General features: G+C 40.2%; 1 protein-coding gene and 1 long non-coding RNA gene across 2 annotated transcripts in view; one reads left to right on the top strand and one right to left on the bottom strand.

Moving 5' to 3' along the window:
* The window catches only part of FREM3 (FRAS1 related extracellular matrix 3), a 59852-nt gene that overhangs the window by 6509 nt on the left and 37636 nt on the right, over positions 1-15707 (bottom strand). Inside the window, exons 4-6 of the mRNA XM_045552201.1 lie at positions 12875-13105; positions 10012-10137; positions 1814-2065 (exon numbers count right to left, since the gene is read on the bottom strand). Coding sequence (XP_045408157.1) covers positions 1814-2065; positions 10012-10137; positions 12875-13105 — 609 coding nt within the window. The remainder of the gene's footprint in view (positions 1-1813; positions 2066-10011; positions 10138-12874; positions 13106-15707) is intronic.
* Positions 1988-15628, top strand: LOC123638534. Its single transcript, XR_006735384.1, has 3 exons — positions 1988-2094; positions 14809-14881; positions 15553-15628. It is a non-coding gene; the product is annotated as an uncharacterized LOC123638534 (long non-coding RNA).

The raw sequence follows: 15707 nt of genomic DNA, 5'->3' as shown, positions 1-15707 counted from the left end.
GATGCATTTCTATCGCCTTTAAAAGAGAATGTTCTTTAAATGGAAATAGGGAAGAAATATGACAAGGTGGGAAGCGAAGCTCTCAAAAGAGATATGATCATCGTTTAAAATGAGTTCAGTGTCCATATTCAGAGAAATTTAATGCCAAGTCTTGCAAGTGAGATGACAGAAATACTGCTGGTAGACTTTGAGAAACCACACAGAACAGGATGGATACCAAAAGATGGAAGATAGGAAAATGTCTTCTCTTCTGTTGGGAAAACAGCAGATCTTGAACTCCTGGCCTCAAGTGATCCTTCTGCCTCAGCATCCCAAAGTGCTAAGATTACAGGTGTGAGCCATCACACCCAGCAGGGAAAACAGCAGGTAATTTGTATATAAGATAGTGTGAGTGGTATTTCTCTTTCCAAAACAATTTATTCCCAATAAAACTAGATAATCAAGGGTAATATTCCTAGTAGGCACTCCCCAATATCTCTTTGGTTTAACAGAAAATATAATACTAAATTTCCATAAAGAAAAGAAGTATACTAAAAATTCATACACATTAATTTTAAGAAAAACAATTACTATCTTAATTCTAATGAAGACATTTTTGAGAAGAAAAGCATACAATGAAGAAAGCATCAACTTCAGGGCCTATCCTTATTCTTAGCTTTTCATACTTGCAAAATTGTGTTTTGGAACTGAGCTTAGTCCTTGAAATTTTTTTTTCCTTTTAAATGGAGCAAAATTTGTCTATAGCATATTTCTGAGATCTGCTCCATAGGGTGCAATGGTACTAAGCAAAGTGATTGAGGAGACCACACAACAAACAAACAAAAGAACAAATAAAACACCACCTCTGATTTCACTCATGTTTTACCTTGTTCTATGGTTGTTTCAAAGACATAATCTCAAACAGAATAATATAGTACATGATATATTCACCATACCCACCTGGAGTGAATATACACTGTTCAAACTCTTCTCAATCTGTATTTATCTCTTGGCACAGCTCTCTGGTTAGTGGAAGCTCTGTGCTGTATCTATAAAGCAGTCACATTAATTTGGGGTCTATAATAGCAGCCCAGTCTAACCTTGCTTAGATCTGAGCACAGCATCTCACTGCCACTGAGATCCTCACAGAGGCATGGTGAGAGAGGAAGCAGAAAAACTAACTTGAGCCTAGGAATAAAATAGCCTGATCCTGCCCCTGACTTTATAACCCTTTTCTTTTAAAAGTGCTCCTTATAGAAAGGGCAATTGAGACCTAGAAAAATAATACTGGGCTTGATGCCTTTCTTAAACGGGGCTGGTGTTGAGGAGTGAGGAGGACCTCTCTTCTCTGGCTGAATTTCAGCTGGGCTCCCCAGGGACTGGGGCCAAATGTCCTGCCAGGTAGTCCTAGGAGGAGGTCCAGATGCTCCACATGAGGCCCCCTGTGCCACTTGATGACTCACGCACTTGTGAGGGATGATCCTTACACTGCTAAGATGTGGGTGCTCTCGGCAGTCCTGGTTGGGTGTTTAGATACTTGACTTAGGTCCTCTTCTTGGCTTCCTTCCAAGTCTTAGGTCACCTCCTTGGGCTGTGCTTTTTTTTTTTTTTTTTTTTTAAGTAAAGACATACACAAATATTTAATCTTCCTGCATTGCTATATTGCTCTTGGTGTTGGTGATGTCTATGTATGTGAAAAGCTACTCACACTTTTTGAAGAACATAAAATAGTCTTTCAAAATTATTTAAGCTAGATTTGCCTTTTAACTGTTGAGGGAAAGTGCAACGAGGAGGCAGCTATTGCTAAGAGTCCTGAAGCAGGAAATGGGCTTACCGTCAGCGTGATCAGCCAGGATGGTCACCTTGGTGGTGGGGAACTTGGATCCCAGTCGCCCTCCCACTGGCAGGCTCAGCGAAACCCTGAAGGATTCCTTCTCTTCATAAAGGGAGTCGTCAACGATCAGGACCCGGCAGGTCTTCTCAGTCTCATCCTTGCCAAAGCGGAGGATGCTGGTGTGGTCTTCTGGACGCGAGATGTAATCAGAGAAAGAGAACACTGCTGGAGGAACGGTGCCCATAGCAGAACCTATAGGAATATGACAAGGAACAGGGAAGGTGAGAAGAAATGGAATTCCAAACAGGAAGCCTGCCCCCTACTGGTTCTTCAACCTATTTTTACATAATAATTATCTGAATGATAACGCACACTTATCTCTTACATCACAGATATTAATATTGTAACTAAAAGGCTTTCAGAATACACTCTAGTATATTAATATGATCCAGATTTAGTGGTGCTTAAATAGGGTATATTGAATAAGGTTTGTTTAGATTAGGGGCTAAATAAACTGAAGGACCATAGGATGGCAGGGCTGGCTTAGCCCAATTCTTTCATGTTATAAATGGGAAAATGGAGTTGCAGCGAAATTAGAACTAGAGAATCCACAGCATGATAATCGTGTAGAATTTTTCCCGCTTCTGCTCTGCCCATAATGGCAGAGCTGTGAGCAGCATCTGTGTAATCTGATCCTCACACCCGACTGGAGTTCCCCATATGACACCGTAACACAGCCACAAGGTTACCTGTTATTTTACAAGGAGTGCTGGCTTGATTAGAGGATTTCAGGTTCGATTCGGTGCATTTAAAATTTTATTATAATAATTTACTTACATTAAGATTCACCAATGTCAATGCACAATTGGAAGAGTTTTAGCAAAAGTGTATAATCATGTGACCTCCACCACAATCATAACAGAAAACATTTTTATCCATCCACAAAAGTTGACTTGTACTCTTTGCAATCCATTCCTTCCCTATCTCTCAGCTTCTGGGAACCACAGATCTGCTTTCTGTCACTATACACTTATTTGCCTTTATGAGAATTTCATATAAATGGAACCATACAATACTTAGTCTTCTGTGTCTGGATTCTTTCATTTACCACAATGCTTGTGAGATTCATCCATGTATCATGGTTTTGTTCCCTTTTTTTGCTGACTACTGTTCCCCATTGTGTGGCCACACCACAGTTTGTTTATCCATTTGCCAGCTGACAATTTGTTTTTTTTCTATATTAGCTATTCTGAACAATGCTATGAATATTCTGGTCCTGGTGTTTGAGTGGGGACATAATTTTATTTCTCTGGAGTGAATACTTAGTAGGAATTCTGGGATTCAGTGCATTTTTGCAATATTAAAAATAGCAACACATAGGTTTAGAGCAAAAAGGGTGAAAAGTAGTCGTGGTAAACTTAAATGATTTAGGCAGACCAGATTTAGGCAGAACAAAGACTATAAATAACTCAGTATGCAAAGTAAGCAATTTTTGAAAAAGTATAAATATTTCCCACCACTCCTCATCTTAATAAGAAGCAGTGGGGATAGGACAGTGAGCTTCTGGACTGGGTGCTCCAGTCTTGTGAAGGGCCTTTTTGCTAATAGCTATGGTCTGTGCCCAATGCCAAGTTTATATCTCAGACTTTGTGCTGTATGTGTAGTTATAGATTGTTAGAAAATGAAAGTGGTCTCCAACTGACTTCAGAGGCTTTGCTTAGAAGGGCACTGACTCACAAAGCATTTTAGAAGGATTTTTCAAAGGAACCAATTTTAGAATTATCAGGAAGTAACAAATGGACTGTTTTGTTATTCTGGGAACATACAAAAAAGTCATAGCTGGAGAGTTGGTGAGAATAAAATGTTTGCTGGGGCAGAGGACAGAAATGGATAGAAATGGACAGACTATCCATTTCAAGGGAACTATCACTCAGAGGGGAAGTTAGCCAGGTTTCAGTGTGGGTCTGAGCTTTTTAATCTTATTCCTTTATGACGTTCTTTCCCTGGGAGAACCTAAACATGAAAGAGTCCTCAGCTCAAGTCATCCAGGAGAGGCTGGTTCTTGGAATGTCAGATATAAGCGTTATCATTAAATGCAGGAAACAGGCACTCCCCAACCAAATGGGAAGGGAGGTAAGTGGCTAGCAGTGTAGAAAGGCTCACAGGATAACACTCTGTCTGGCAGGGATAGGATACTTTCTGCGTTACAGGACACTCAAACAAAAAGGTGAAAAGCTCTTACAACAGACTAAGTAGCAGCCAACCTTTTTAAAGACCCAGATATCTAAGACGGACTATACCATGAAGAATACCTTTTTTATTTTGCCTAGTCATCAAGCGTGCAGAATGTTGGCATGACAAGTGGAATTATAAAAGATGCTTGTCAGAAACTGCATGTTTCTTTTCTCAGGATAAATGGCAAAAGCAAATACTGTACACACTGGACACACATACTTTCTTAATTAAATGTAACTGTATTAAATCTCTTTCTCAATATATTTTACCTAATGAATAGTCAAATAATGATTTATCCAATAGTTCAGGAAACAAAAGTGATTGAGCTTTTCCCCTTTTCTGTTTAATTTTTTTAGCTGACCAATCCACTTACTGAAGTAGACATGGCGTTTAAGTTGGTAGATTTCTGGGTTAAATGAAATACTGAACCAGAATTCTTGAAAATCATTTGGCTGTGGAAGTCTTCCAAAACAGAAAGTAAACAATACATTTCAGCAAGCTTTTAAAATGAGTTGATGAAAAAAATTGCCTAATTAAATTTTATTTAATAAAAATTTTGGTTTATCTAAATGGCCCATTCCTTTTGGGATTTTAGAAAATTTACTTTGGGAAACAATTTGATGAGTTATAGTTAGTAGTCAAGAACACAGAATATTGGCATTACTTAAGTAAAAAAAAAAAAAAAAAAAAAATCTCTATTTTATCTGCAGCAAGTTAAGAATCCCCAAGACTTAGAGAGGAAATTCTGTTTGGAAAACATCACATACAACCTGAGGTAGAAGATAAAGTCCCTGGCTATGATGTCTACATACCCCTTATTTAATAGTGAAGAGTCTCCAAGAAGTATGAATGTGTGGTTTTAAGGTTGTCATGAAAAAGACACGTTAGTAATTGGGTCTCAAGCTGTGTCCGGGCGGCTTGACCAGTAGTAGTACATAGCATCTTTTGAGAAGCATTAAAGGAAGAGTCACACAAAATGTCTCTCATTGTTTAAAGAGTTGTAAGTCAAGATGGACGAACAATGTTACTGAGTATGGGTTTAATTCTCCAAAATTAAGGTTAGAACCAAAGGATTCATTCCACATTACCCTAGGAGCTCCCTCCCTCAGCGTGGTGGTCTGATGAGAAATATTTAACAAGAGGCTCTCTAAAACAAAACAAAACAAAACAAAATGAAGGTCACGAAAACCCTGATTTGTAACCTTGGCTGATTTTTGTTGTATAAATATTCCCACCCTGGCCAATTTCTGCTATCGATGTGAAGTCACTGAACCCAGAGCCGGGAAGGGATGTGCACCACCGGCCCTATGGAGCAGCTGGACCAGCACACTACCCCATCCATGATGATGAGGGCTGCCAGGCCTCCCTCACCGCTCTGGCAGTCTGCCAGCCTATGAAGTTCTTTTAAAAATTATTTCTTTACAAAAGAGTATATATGGCTCAGTCTCTGTGGCTACATATTACACTTGCTTTATAAAAAGCAGAGTCAGTGAGAAAGTCCCATCAGGAAACTACATTCAAGGGTAACTGAATCATCATCTTACGGTATTTGACAACTTCAGGAGGTGGCCAGGGCATTTTATGTTGTCCAGGAGTCAAAGACCCATCTCCTGGTAGTCAGCTTGGGCCATTTTTTACTTCCCCACATTGTCTTTCATTATTACGTTACTTGATTATAAATTCTTTTAAATATACAAATTTCCTTTAATCTATACTTTTTAAAAGGGCAGCAAGATAAACAATGGCCCCCGTTTAAAAGTGCAGCAGCTAACACCTGGTTGGAGCAGGAAGATGTTGGCACCCAGGCACAGTTCACTTCCCGGCCCAGAGGGTCCATGATTGGGGAAGGGGAAGTGAGCGGAGGGAAGGAGGCGTGGCCGGGAGCAGGGCAGGAGCTTCTAGCTGGAGGAGACTTTGGGGCTTCCGTTTCCCGCAGTTTGGCCAGCTAGGTACTCTGGGATGTCCTCATACTACAAAACAACTAGAAGAAATAATTCCTCTGGCTTTTCTGTGCTCACAGGAAGTACGAAAAATTATCAGAGGCCAAAGAAAAAAAAAGCCCAAAAAACAAAAATGAAAAACAAACCCCAGACTCAAAACCTGAAGCCCCATAAACTACAGAAGAGATTCCCACCCAGAAGCTGGTGTCCTCCCGAGAGAGCAGGCACGATACCGCCCCTGCAGGGGAGGCAGGCCTTGGGTTTAGGGAAAATCTGATTATGCCTGAGGACACAGCAGCAGGAGTGCCCTCTGGATCCTGGAAGAAGCAAAGCAAATCCTCCCTGGTGGAAGACATCTTCAAGCCAAGTCCCCGGAATCTTTCACAGATTCGGATCAAATATAAGCGAGAAGGTCTTAAACGCACAGAAAAGACATCTCTGCAAAGAGAACTTTCAATAGCAGACTTCTTAACATCGGTGGAAGCAAGAAGATAGTGGAACAATGTAATAACTTCAAAATGCTGGGAGAAAATAACTGCCAATTTAGAATTTCAAGATTCTAGTTGAAATAAAGCCATGTTCTGATAAACAAAAAACGCAGAGAGTTTACCCCCAGCACAACTACAGTAAAGGAACTTTTTAGTGATGTAATTTGTACTTCAGGAAGAGGAAAAATTGATCCCCCTCAAAACTCTTTGAGATGTAAGGTATAACTTATGCATTTATATACTTATAACCTATACACACAACTATAATCAAATAAATCAACACAATATTTTTTAAAAGGAAAGAAAGGAAAAGGTCTTTCACCTGGACGTGCTTGAAACTTTCTCAGAATAATCTGCCTTCTACCTTTTTCTTAGCATGACCCACAGAGAAAGTCCAATCAGAGAGGTGGGGCTGGGTACTTTGCTTGTGGTTTACCACACTGACCTTTTCAATTCCATAAAGTTAATCATTTAAAAACCTTAACATACTTGACTTGGGGCTGACCAGAAACCACAGAATGATTCAATGCTATTCCTATTCATTTGGTTTTAGGTTCTGTGGTTTGCTCTTCATTGGCTGTTTCTTCCAATAAGAGCAGTTTTCTAACAAGAAAGTGACTAATGAGAAAGAAAAGATAGATGAGATCTATTTGAAGAATAAAATAAGGCCAAGAACTAGCGAATTTGTAAGTCCTTGCGTGAACTTACAACATTTCACTATAGAGCAATAGTTTTTAGTTGGGCTGGTTTTACCCTCTGGGGACATTTGGCAATGTCTTGTGACATTTTTGAGAGTCACAGTTACTTGCATTTATTTAGTATATAGAGGCCAGGGATGCTGCTTAACATTCTACAAAGCACAGGGCAGCCTCCACAATAAAGAATTATTTATCCAAAATATCAATGGAGCTAAGGTTGAGGAGAGGACAAGAATAAATTTTCTTCTGCCCTGGAGGACAGAGGATTTGGCAGTAAGCAGAATTTATTTTGAGATATTCAAAAACAACTACAAAGACAAGCCCTTGTAACACATCTTCAAAACCTTCATGTTTGCTGTGTTTAGCTATATGTCCAGAGATGCACAGTCTTATAGCCTGTTCTTTAAGTTTCTCTCTTGAAAGTACCAGATACTGCTAGCTCCATGTCATTTTAGCAATTCTGGAGTTTAACCTAGTTTTACTCCATTTGAGAAATGAAAAGTGAAGAGGAGAAAAAAACGAGGTGAGGTGAGGTACTCCTTGAGGTCTTTCTCTTCTGCCAGCTGATTGCTGGAAGAGTGTGCCTAGTTCTCTCTTCCACATGTACACTGAGGCTCTAGTTTGGGTCTTGCAGTGAGTAAGAGCCCAGGAGCCAGGGGGTGTGGCTGAGGCTGGGCAGACCTGCTCTTGTAGAAAGTGCACTGATGCTTCACTCTGGGCTTCAAACTGGGCTCCTTCTGGTGCCAGTGGCATATTCTCTGTCCATAACCAGAGTGTCTGATAGACAATGGTGCTAGGGTCTCCCAGATGTGAATGGGAGAAATGAGGTAGTAAACAGCCCGGTTTGGTAGATTACATGTAATTGCTAAGCTGTAAGGGTTCGCTAAGGGTCCACACATCCCTCTGCCTCTGGAAAGAGCCTTGCTGTGGAAGGGCAAGCCAGATGATCCGGGAAGCTCAGAGTGTCTTCAGGGAGTCATCTAGAATGGGGGTACCTCCTCCCAAGTGGGAGGGCTACATCCAAACTTAGCTTCTCGTAGGATCCCCTGTGGGATCCAACTTCCTATACAGTTCCAGATGTACAGCTGGCATTCCCAGACAGCCCCTGCATAGCGAGCACACAACTCAGACTGCTCAGACCTGAGCCTGGACACTCGATTCTACACATAAAAGGCTATTTGCGGTTTAAAAAAGAAAGAAAAACAAAAAGATTATAACAGGGTCAGGGTTCCTCCCTGGAGCACTAAACCACCATATGCATGGTAACACTCTGACTCTTGCATACCTCTTTGTGGAATTATAGGACAGTGAAAATTGTACACCTTATACTCATAGCCAGTGCCCTTGTGGTATTTGTCTCCATCTACTCTCCATGTATACTTAAATATCTCAGAGGATGAAAGGTCAATTTGTTTATTTAAACCTCTGGAAGTCTCATTAAGATAAATGTTTAACACTTCTTTTCATGTATAAAATGAACATGAGGTGTGTAAACAGTTGAATGGAAAGCAGATTCATCCTTTGCTATTAATAATTAACAAATACTAAATACAGTTACAGATAAGTGAGGGAGGTGGCTAGCTGTGCTTTGATGGAGGTCTCCAGTCCTCACCATTAAAGTTTCCATCTGCCAAGACATCGCCTGCCTTGCTACCTGATGAAATGTGCATCATCAGTATTCTCAGACAATGATGTAGGGGCACTGTATTAAAAAAAAATTGTTTGGGAGAGAAGAAAAGCTGGAGGAATAAATTCTTCTTCACTGACATATCAAAATTAGGAGCATAGATTTGGAGAGACTGAATATATGAATGGACAATGGCCAGATTGTGTATAAAAACAGAAGTCTGACCCATAATCTGTAGCAATTAGTCCAGGAGGCCAAGACAAAACCCCTGTAGCAACCAGCAATCGAATGGTCAGTGCTTAATAACTGCCAGCTTCCTTAATTTTTGCTCCCACTTCTAACTTAGGAAGTTAGAACCAGAGAAAGCTAAATATGCTCTCCTGACCAATGTCATAGGATGCCTGCATCTACCGAGCCTGCCTGCGGCTCCCCATGCCCGCAACTTCCTATCAGGGCATACCTGCTACCTTCCCTTTTCCCACCAAAAAGCTTTCCCACTCCTCTGCCTGCCTTTGAGTCTCTGCCAAATGCAAGTGATGGTGTCTCACTTCTGTGCTATAGCAAGCTCTGAATAAATAGCCCTTTTTGGTTCTCATTTGGGTGTTCTTCATTTATTTCCATAATTTTTGTTTATTACGTAGTTACAAATGAATTAGCGAATATGACCTTCAGGGGGCGGGACACGGAACAGCTAAATTTTGGCTGTATAGAAATGGAGAGGTCAGAGAGAATAGAACTTTGTTTGGGGGTTTGAGGACACTTGGGCCCATGGTTGGGAAGAATGTGTATTTGAGAGATGGGAAGGGAGGAGAAGAAGAAAGACTGAATAAAATATACACACTATTTTGCAATATTGCCCAGAGGCAATGCTGAATATTAAAAATAGAGTCCCATATTTATATTTCCCACCAGGATATATAAGTTATTTTCACATAAATGGCTCATTTCATCCTCATAAAACTTTGTGAGATAGTCAGAACTGATGTTTCCATCCCAATTGTGAATACAATTTTATCCCTGGTTGAGGAGCCCAGCTCAGGGGAGTTAGGGCACCTGTACAGGCCAGCAGAGGGCAGCAGCAGACGTGGGTGGTGAAGGTGTCTCAGCACCTCCCCTCGGCTTCGCTCACCACCCTGCTACTCCCAACCTCACCACAGTCCCTTTCTAGTCATTTTACTCCTGCATGCAAGGACCCCAAAGAGCCTCATACCTTGATGTGTAGAGCAAATGACCGTCAGTTCCTGGCTCACATCTCCAGACCGTCTTACTGGAATCAAAAGCTCCCCAACGTCCTCTTCTATTTTGTATTCCGCCTCTGGAATATAGACTGTTGATTCTGGAAAAGATGGCAGAAGACTTTTCAGCAAGATTTAGATCTGATAGGTGATATTTTATGACATCTCAACAGAAGTATACATAGTCTTCGACCCCTACATTTTACAACATGATTAACTATATTAAATATAGTGAAAATGGGAGATATAATTTATTATTAAGTGGGGCTGAAGAAGCAGTGGAATTGGGTTTAGGAGATCCTTTTGAAAGGTTAAAAGGGATAGCCAGCATTAAAATGGAAAGAAATCTTGCAACAATTCTGTGTCTTTTTTTTTTCCAGGTCAAATTTTAGGTCTTCTAAATAGAGATCGCTTATTTTGTACTTGTTTTACTTTTACTGTTTTTTTTTAATGCTATTAACAATCAGGTAACTTAATTTATTGATGAAGAGAAATATTTTCTTGCATTATTCAACAAACAACTGATTCAATATTTATCGAGCAGATACTGTAGGTAAGACACTGTGCTGGTCATTTAATATGTTGAGAAAAATAAGCTACAGGTCCTGTCCTTAATTTTTAAAAAAACATTCCTGCTGAAATGTACTGAGTTGTGTATATATGCATGTGTGTGTATGTATGTGTGAGCATATACCTACTACATTATCAATATATTCACTGAAATATCAATATGAATATTGGTCATGTCTTGTTGATGGAATTATGTGTACTATTTTTCTTTGGGATTTTTAATGTTTTCCAAGCCTTTCCATTAAGCATGAACTGCATAATTGAAATATGTGTGTTTGCTTAAAAAAATAAAATTTTAAAGGAGGTTGTCCCTGCTCATTGATGGGGTTCTCAAGGCCCCACCGTTACAGTTTCCATCTGCCAAGGCATCGCCTGCCCTTGCTACCTGATTGAAATGTCCATCATCGGTATTCTCAGACAATAATGTGGGGGCATTGTATTAAAAAAAAAAAAACATTGGGAGAGAAAGAAGAACTAAAAGAATAAATTCTTCCTCACTGACATATCAAAAAGTAGGAGCATAGATTCTGAGACTGAATTGATGCAAGCAAGAAGGGAAAATATTGTAGGAGGTCATCTTTTTTTCTTTAGAAACTATTACTAAGTGATAATTTAGAAATTGATGTTAAATTATCTAGTTATCATATATTAACTTTTTTCATCTTTGCTTTCTTGCCCAAATTACTATCAGCAGATACCAGTATCAAGACCTTGGAAAACACTGGTTCTGAGTTACAGGGGAAAAGGACCAGTGATAATTTTCTTTCCTCCACTTTACCCACTCTGACAGTCTACTATCTTGACAAAAAGTTGGCATCATGGAAGAAACTGAAACTAAGTTGAAGTTATAAAAGTCATGTGAAAAAAATTGATACAATAGGACTGTTACTTAGGCATGCCCTCTATTTTTTCAGTCTAGAAAGCTGCCTCTTATCTGCTCTTCTAATCAAAATCCCTTTCACTCTTCAAGACTCAGCTCAAACCCTGCCTCCTCCACAAGCATTACTTGCTTGAAACCATGAGGATCCCTCAACATTCTTCTCTCACAACTTTTGCTGTTTGTCCCACATGTTTTACATTCACTTCATAACTGATTCATGTATCTCAGTGTTACTATCAACAAAACTGATCTGATATCTTGTTTGTTGGTTGGTGGGGGTGGTGTTTTCTACTTCTTTTGTATCTGCCCAAGTGCAGAGCATATAGAAGAGTGTTTCTCAAATTGTGCTTCAAGAAAACTGGAATGTAGAAATTTTTAAAGGATATTCCTTGGGTATGACAAAAAAGAAGTCCATGGTCCACTTTGGGAAAACTGGGTAAAACAAAGTTAAATAGGTTTCTTTATAGAAGAGTTTCTCATAATCCTTAATGTGCTAATGTGAATTATGATGCGTCAAAAGAGGGATGAAGGTTGACATGGTTTCTAGACTTATTTGACCATGAAAAGCTTTCCATCCCCTTGTAGACATTCGATTACACCAATGTTCTCTTCTGCAGTTTGGGACATGCCAGTACAGGGCATTCTTCAGAGTCCTGTGGAGCTTAAGACTACACCATGCTTGTAAGCTGTGCACTGCCAGATGCTACGTGAATTCTTTCCACTTCCATAATACTCAGCATGCCTAATTAAAATCCAAAGATGAATACTAAACCCCCCTTTTAAGAAATATTCTACTTTCACGAAAAGGGGCAGCAAACAGCATGATTACTGGTTAGAATTTGTTTTTCTTTTAAATTTCTCAGGGGAAATATTTGCTGAATGAATGAATGAATGCCTGAAACAAACAAATGAATTCAAGAGTATGATGTATACAACACTAGAACCTCCTGCAACGTGAGTTAAAACTAATGGTTTGGCTGGTACCCAGCAGCCATCTAGGACAGTGATCTCTAGGTCCCCTTTTGATCTGGTATGTAGGCTGCAGGGGCTCCCAGAAGCCTATGGAAAAGATGGTGGACCTGGAATGAGCCCTGAGGATTAGCCCTGTGGGGGCAGAGCTGGTCCACACCTGTGGTGTGCAGAAAGCTTACAGTAAGGACTTGTTTGTGTGTAAAAGGAATGCTGATAAAGATCCTATCTGTTATAATCTGCTACATTCCTTTTCAAAAATCCTAAGAGCAAATGAAAAATTACTGTCTTAAAGTGATTTACTTGGCTTTAAATCATAATGGACCCGAACGCATCTAGTGGCTATGGAGCGCAAGAGAAGTATGGTTACCTGAAATGCACCCACGAGCCTGTGAGGGCTAATAAGGCATATCACTTACCATCGTCAGGGTCTACAATTTCAACTGTTGCCATTTCTGGAAACTCCAGTGCAGCCATGACAGGTTCCGACAGAATGATCTGGAAGGTCTCTGAAGTCTCGTATTCACTGTCAGATATAATTCTCACTCTCCATGTGGCTGTGGTCTGTCCAGGATTGAATTGGACCTGTTTGTTGGCCTTTCCTTTAAAATCTTTATCTTTTTTTGCAGTTTCATCTTTGGTTCCAATGCCTGAAAATAAAAGCAGGAAACCGTTAAGTATAAAGCCAAGTGACTAAAGGAATATTCTCCTTTCAAAGTAGTTCCTATTGTTGATGAAAGTAGATAACATAGAAATTGTTTCTTTTAATGCTCCTTAAAGACCCTTGTAAATGACCTTCTTGGCTAAGAGAGTGTAGTAAGTGAGCAGAAGCGAAACGAGAGGAAAGTAGGGAAGGACAAGCGACAGACAGAAAGAAGAGAACAGAGAACAACCATTAACTTATTTATTCCAGCAAATGTTCACTGAGGGCCTCTGCTGTGCCAAACTCTACCAGGTGTTGGAGATTCAGAGATTAGTTAGAAACCATCCCATCCCCCAGAAAGCTCGTGGTCTAAAGAGAGAGATACTAGAATATGAACTCTATGGAGGTAGAGATTTTTGGCTGTTTTGTTCACTGGTGAATTCCTGGGGATTAGGACACTGCCTGGCACATAGTAGGCATTCAATAAATATTTTTGAGTGAACATTTTGTATCTGATAATTCCAATTTCCACAGGCTTTGAAAGAATGACTCTGTAGGTTGCTTTCTCATGCAGATCCTTACTCATGGTGGCTGGTTTCATGTGTTTAGTGATTTTTGATTGTGAGAGAATTCTTAGTACTTTTTCAGGCAATTTAGTGCAGCATTGGTGGAAATGGAGAGTGGGGATAGATTTGAGCTCTGTTAGGCAACAGGAATTCTGAAGAGACTACAAGGGCAACAAAATAGTGTTAAAAATACCCAATGTGAGATATAACTGTGAAAGGTGCTACCCCATTGAGACTAAGTATAATAGATCTCTCCTCAACCCAAAATGTTCAAGCAACATTCTAGTACTGTTTAGTTTTGATTTTAACATATCAGTGAAGGGTCAATGAAGCAAGAGTTCCCATGCCTCACCACTGTAGGTCTCACTGTAAGGGTTAGACTCTGCAGTTATGTCATGTGCAAAATCAGATATTATGACCTGACACCAGCTATGTTGAAAACCTGACATAAAATGAGATTAACAGCCCCTTGTATAATTCCTTGGCCTCATTCTCGAAGAATCTGAAACCTTGTAAAAGATACTCAAAGCCATAAAGCATGAAAATAATTTCTAAGGTAGGATGGCTAGTATTGTCTTTGCAAAACTGCTGAAGAAAGCCTGCATTCATATTAGTTTGCTATCTGAGGGTGAGCATCCAATATTTAGGACGAGCCTCCTTTGGCCACATGTTGGAAAGGGAGAACATATGGAAGAGTGAGTGACATCCTCAGCTGGAGCTTGTGTAGAGCTAGGTGGCACTGCTGAAGGAATGAAGCAGGCATGTGACTGTTTACTTAATATTTGGGGAGCATCATCTCTGTGTTAGGTGCTGAGGATGTCACACAGAATTAGGTGCAGCAACCACTACCCTTAAGAGGCTTTCAATTGGTGAGGACACAAACAGATGAACAGGTGGTTTCAATTCTGTTTGATGAGTGGCATGGAATAATAATGCTACTTGCTATTTATTGATCATCTACTGTGTGCCAAGGACCATGCCAGATTGATTTACAATCCTTATTACAAATAATCCAGAAACACAGCTTGAGGTGGAAAATTTAACACATAAGGAAAATGAAGCTCTTTTGAATGTTACAAAAAAAAAAGAGTAAGAATCAGAGCAAGAAGTCAAACTGCACAATTTTGTTCCTTTTTTCTTCTAGATCCTGTGCTTTGGCTGTTACCGTGGGGTGGGATGAAGGCATTATGAAGACTTTTCTGGAGCAACAGAGTAAGGTATTTTAGAGTTTCCATTCTGTGGTGTTGATGCGGTTTTAAGTAATATTGCGTAGAATAGAAGGCTGACTGTCATTCATTTAACAGCAAAGATTGGTGACTACTATATTCCCCATGCTATTCTTGGGGTCGGACGTAACCCAAAATGTAGCTCCTAGCCTTATGGAGCTGGAAATTTACAGGGGAAGACAGACAAAGAGACACATGCTACATGCCAAGGATGGTTAAGAGCCGTGAAAACCCATCAAGCAGGGCGCAAGGGTAGAGAGCGTGGCAGAGGTGCTGGTTTACACAGGGAGGCCAGAGGTCTTCTGAGGGCTTCAGTTAGTCTGCAGACCATCAAATGGCCTTTTTTCCCTTAAGCCAGGATATGAAAATACTTCTTGACATATTAACCCAACCCCATAAGAAAGCCTCGAGATAAAGCATTGTGGAGGCAGAGCCCTACAAGAGAAAAGAGACATATTTCAGCTGAAGTTCCTGGCAGCGAGTCCCGCCATGTGTTGATGATGTTCCCTGGGGTGTAGACTGAGGCTGAAGGCCACCCAGAAGTCAGGTTGCTCTTTGGCTGACCTTTTCTCCCCGAAGAACAGTCTTATTGTAGAAGCCGCAAGCCCAGAGAGGAGACAGGGAAAAGCCTGCCTGTGCTTGATTGCTTGTTTTCTCTCCAGCCCAGTTTTCCCCTGGCTTCCTGCCAACAGTTTTGATATGTTGGCTGGACTCTGAGTGGAGTCCTGCATGTCTGGGAAACAGAATGCTCATTTGTGAAATGAAGGTAATATATCCCTATCTGTCTTTTCAATAGGTTATGAAAATAAAGGCACAA

Source organism: Lemur catta, chromosome 5 (assembly GCF_020740605.2).
Source record: "Lemur catta isolate mLemCat1 chromosome 5, mLemCat1.pri, whole genome shotgun sequence".
Classification (NCBI taxonomy): Eukaryota; Metazoa; Chordata; class Mammalia; order Primates; family Lemuridae; genus Lemur; species Lemur catta.
The sequence above is the reverse complement of the archived record's forward strand: the minus strand, read 5'-3'. Positions and strand labels throughout refer to the sequence as shown.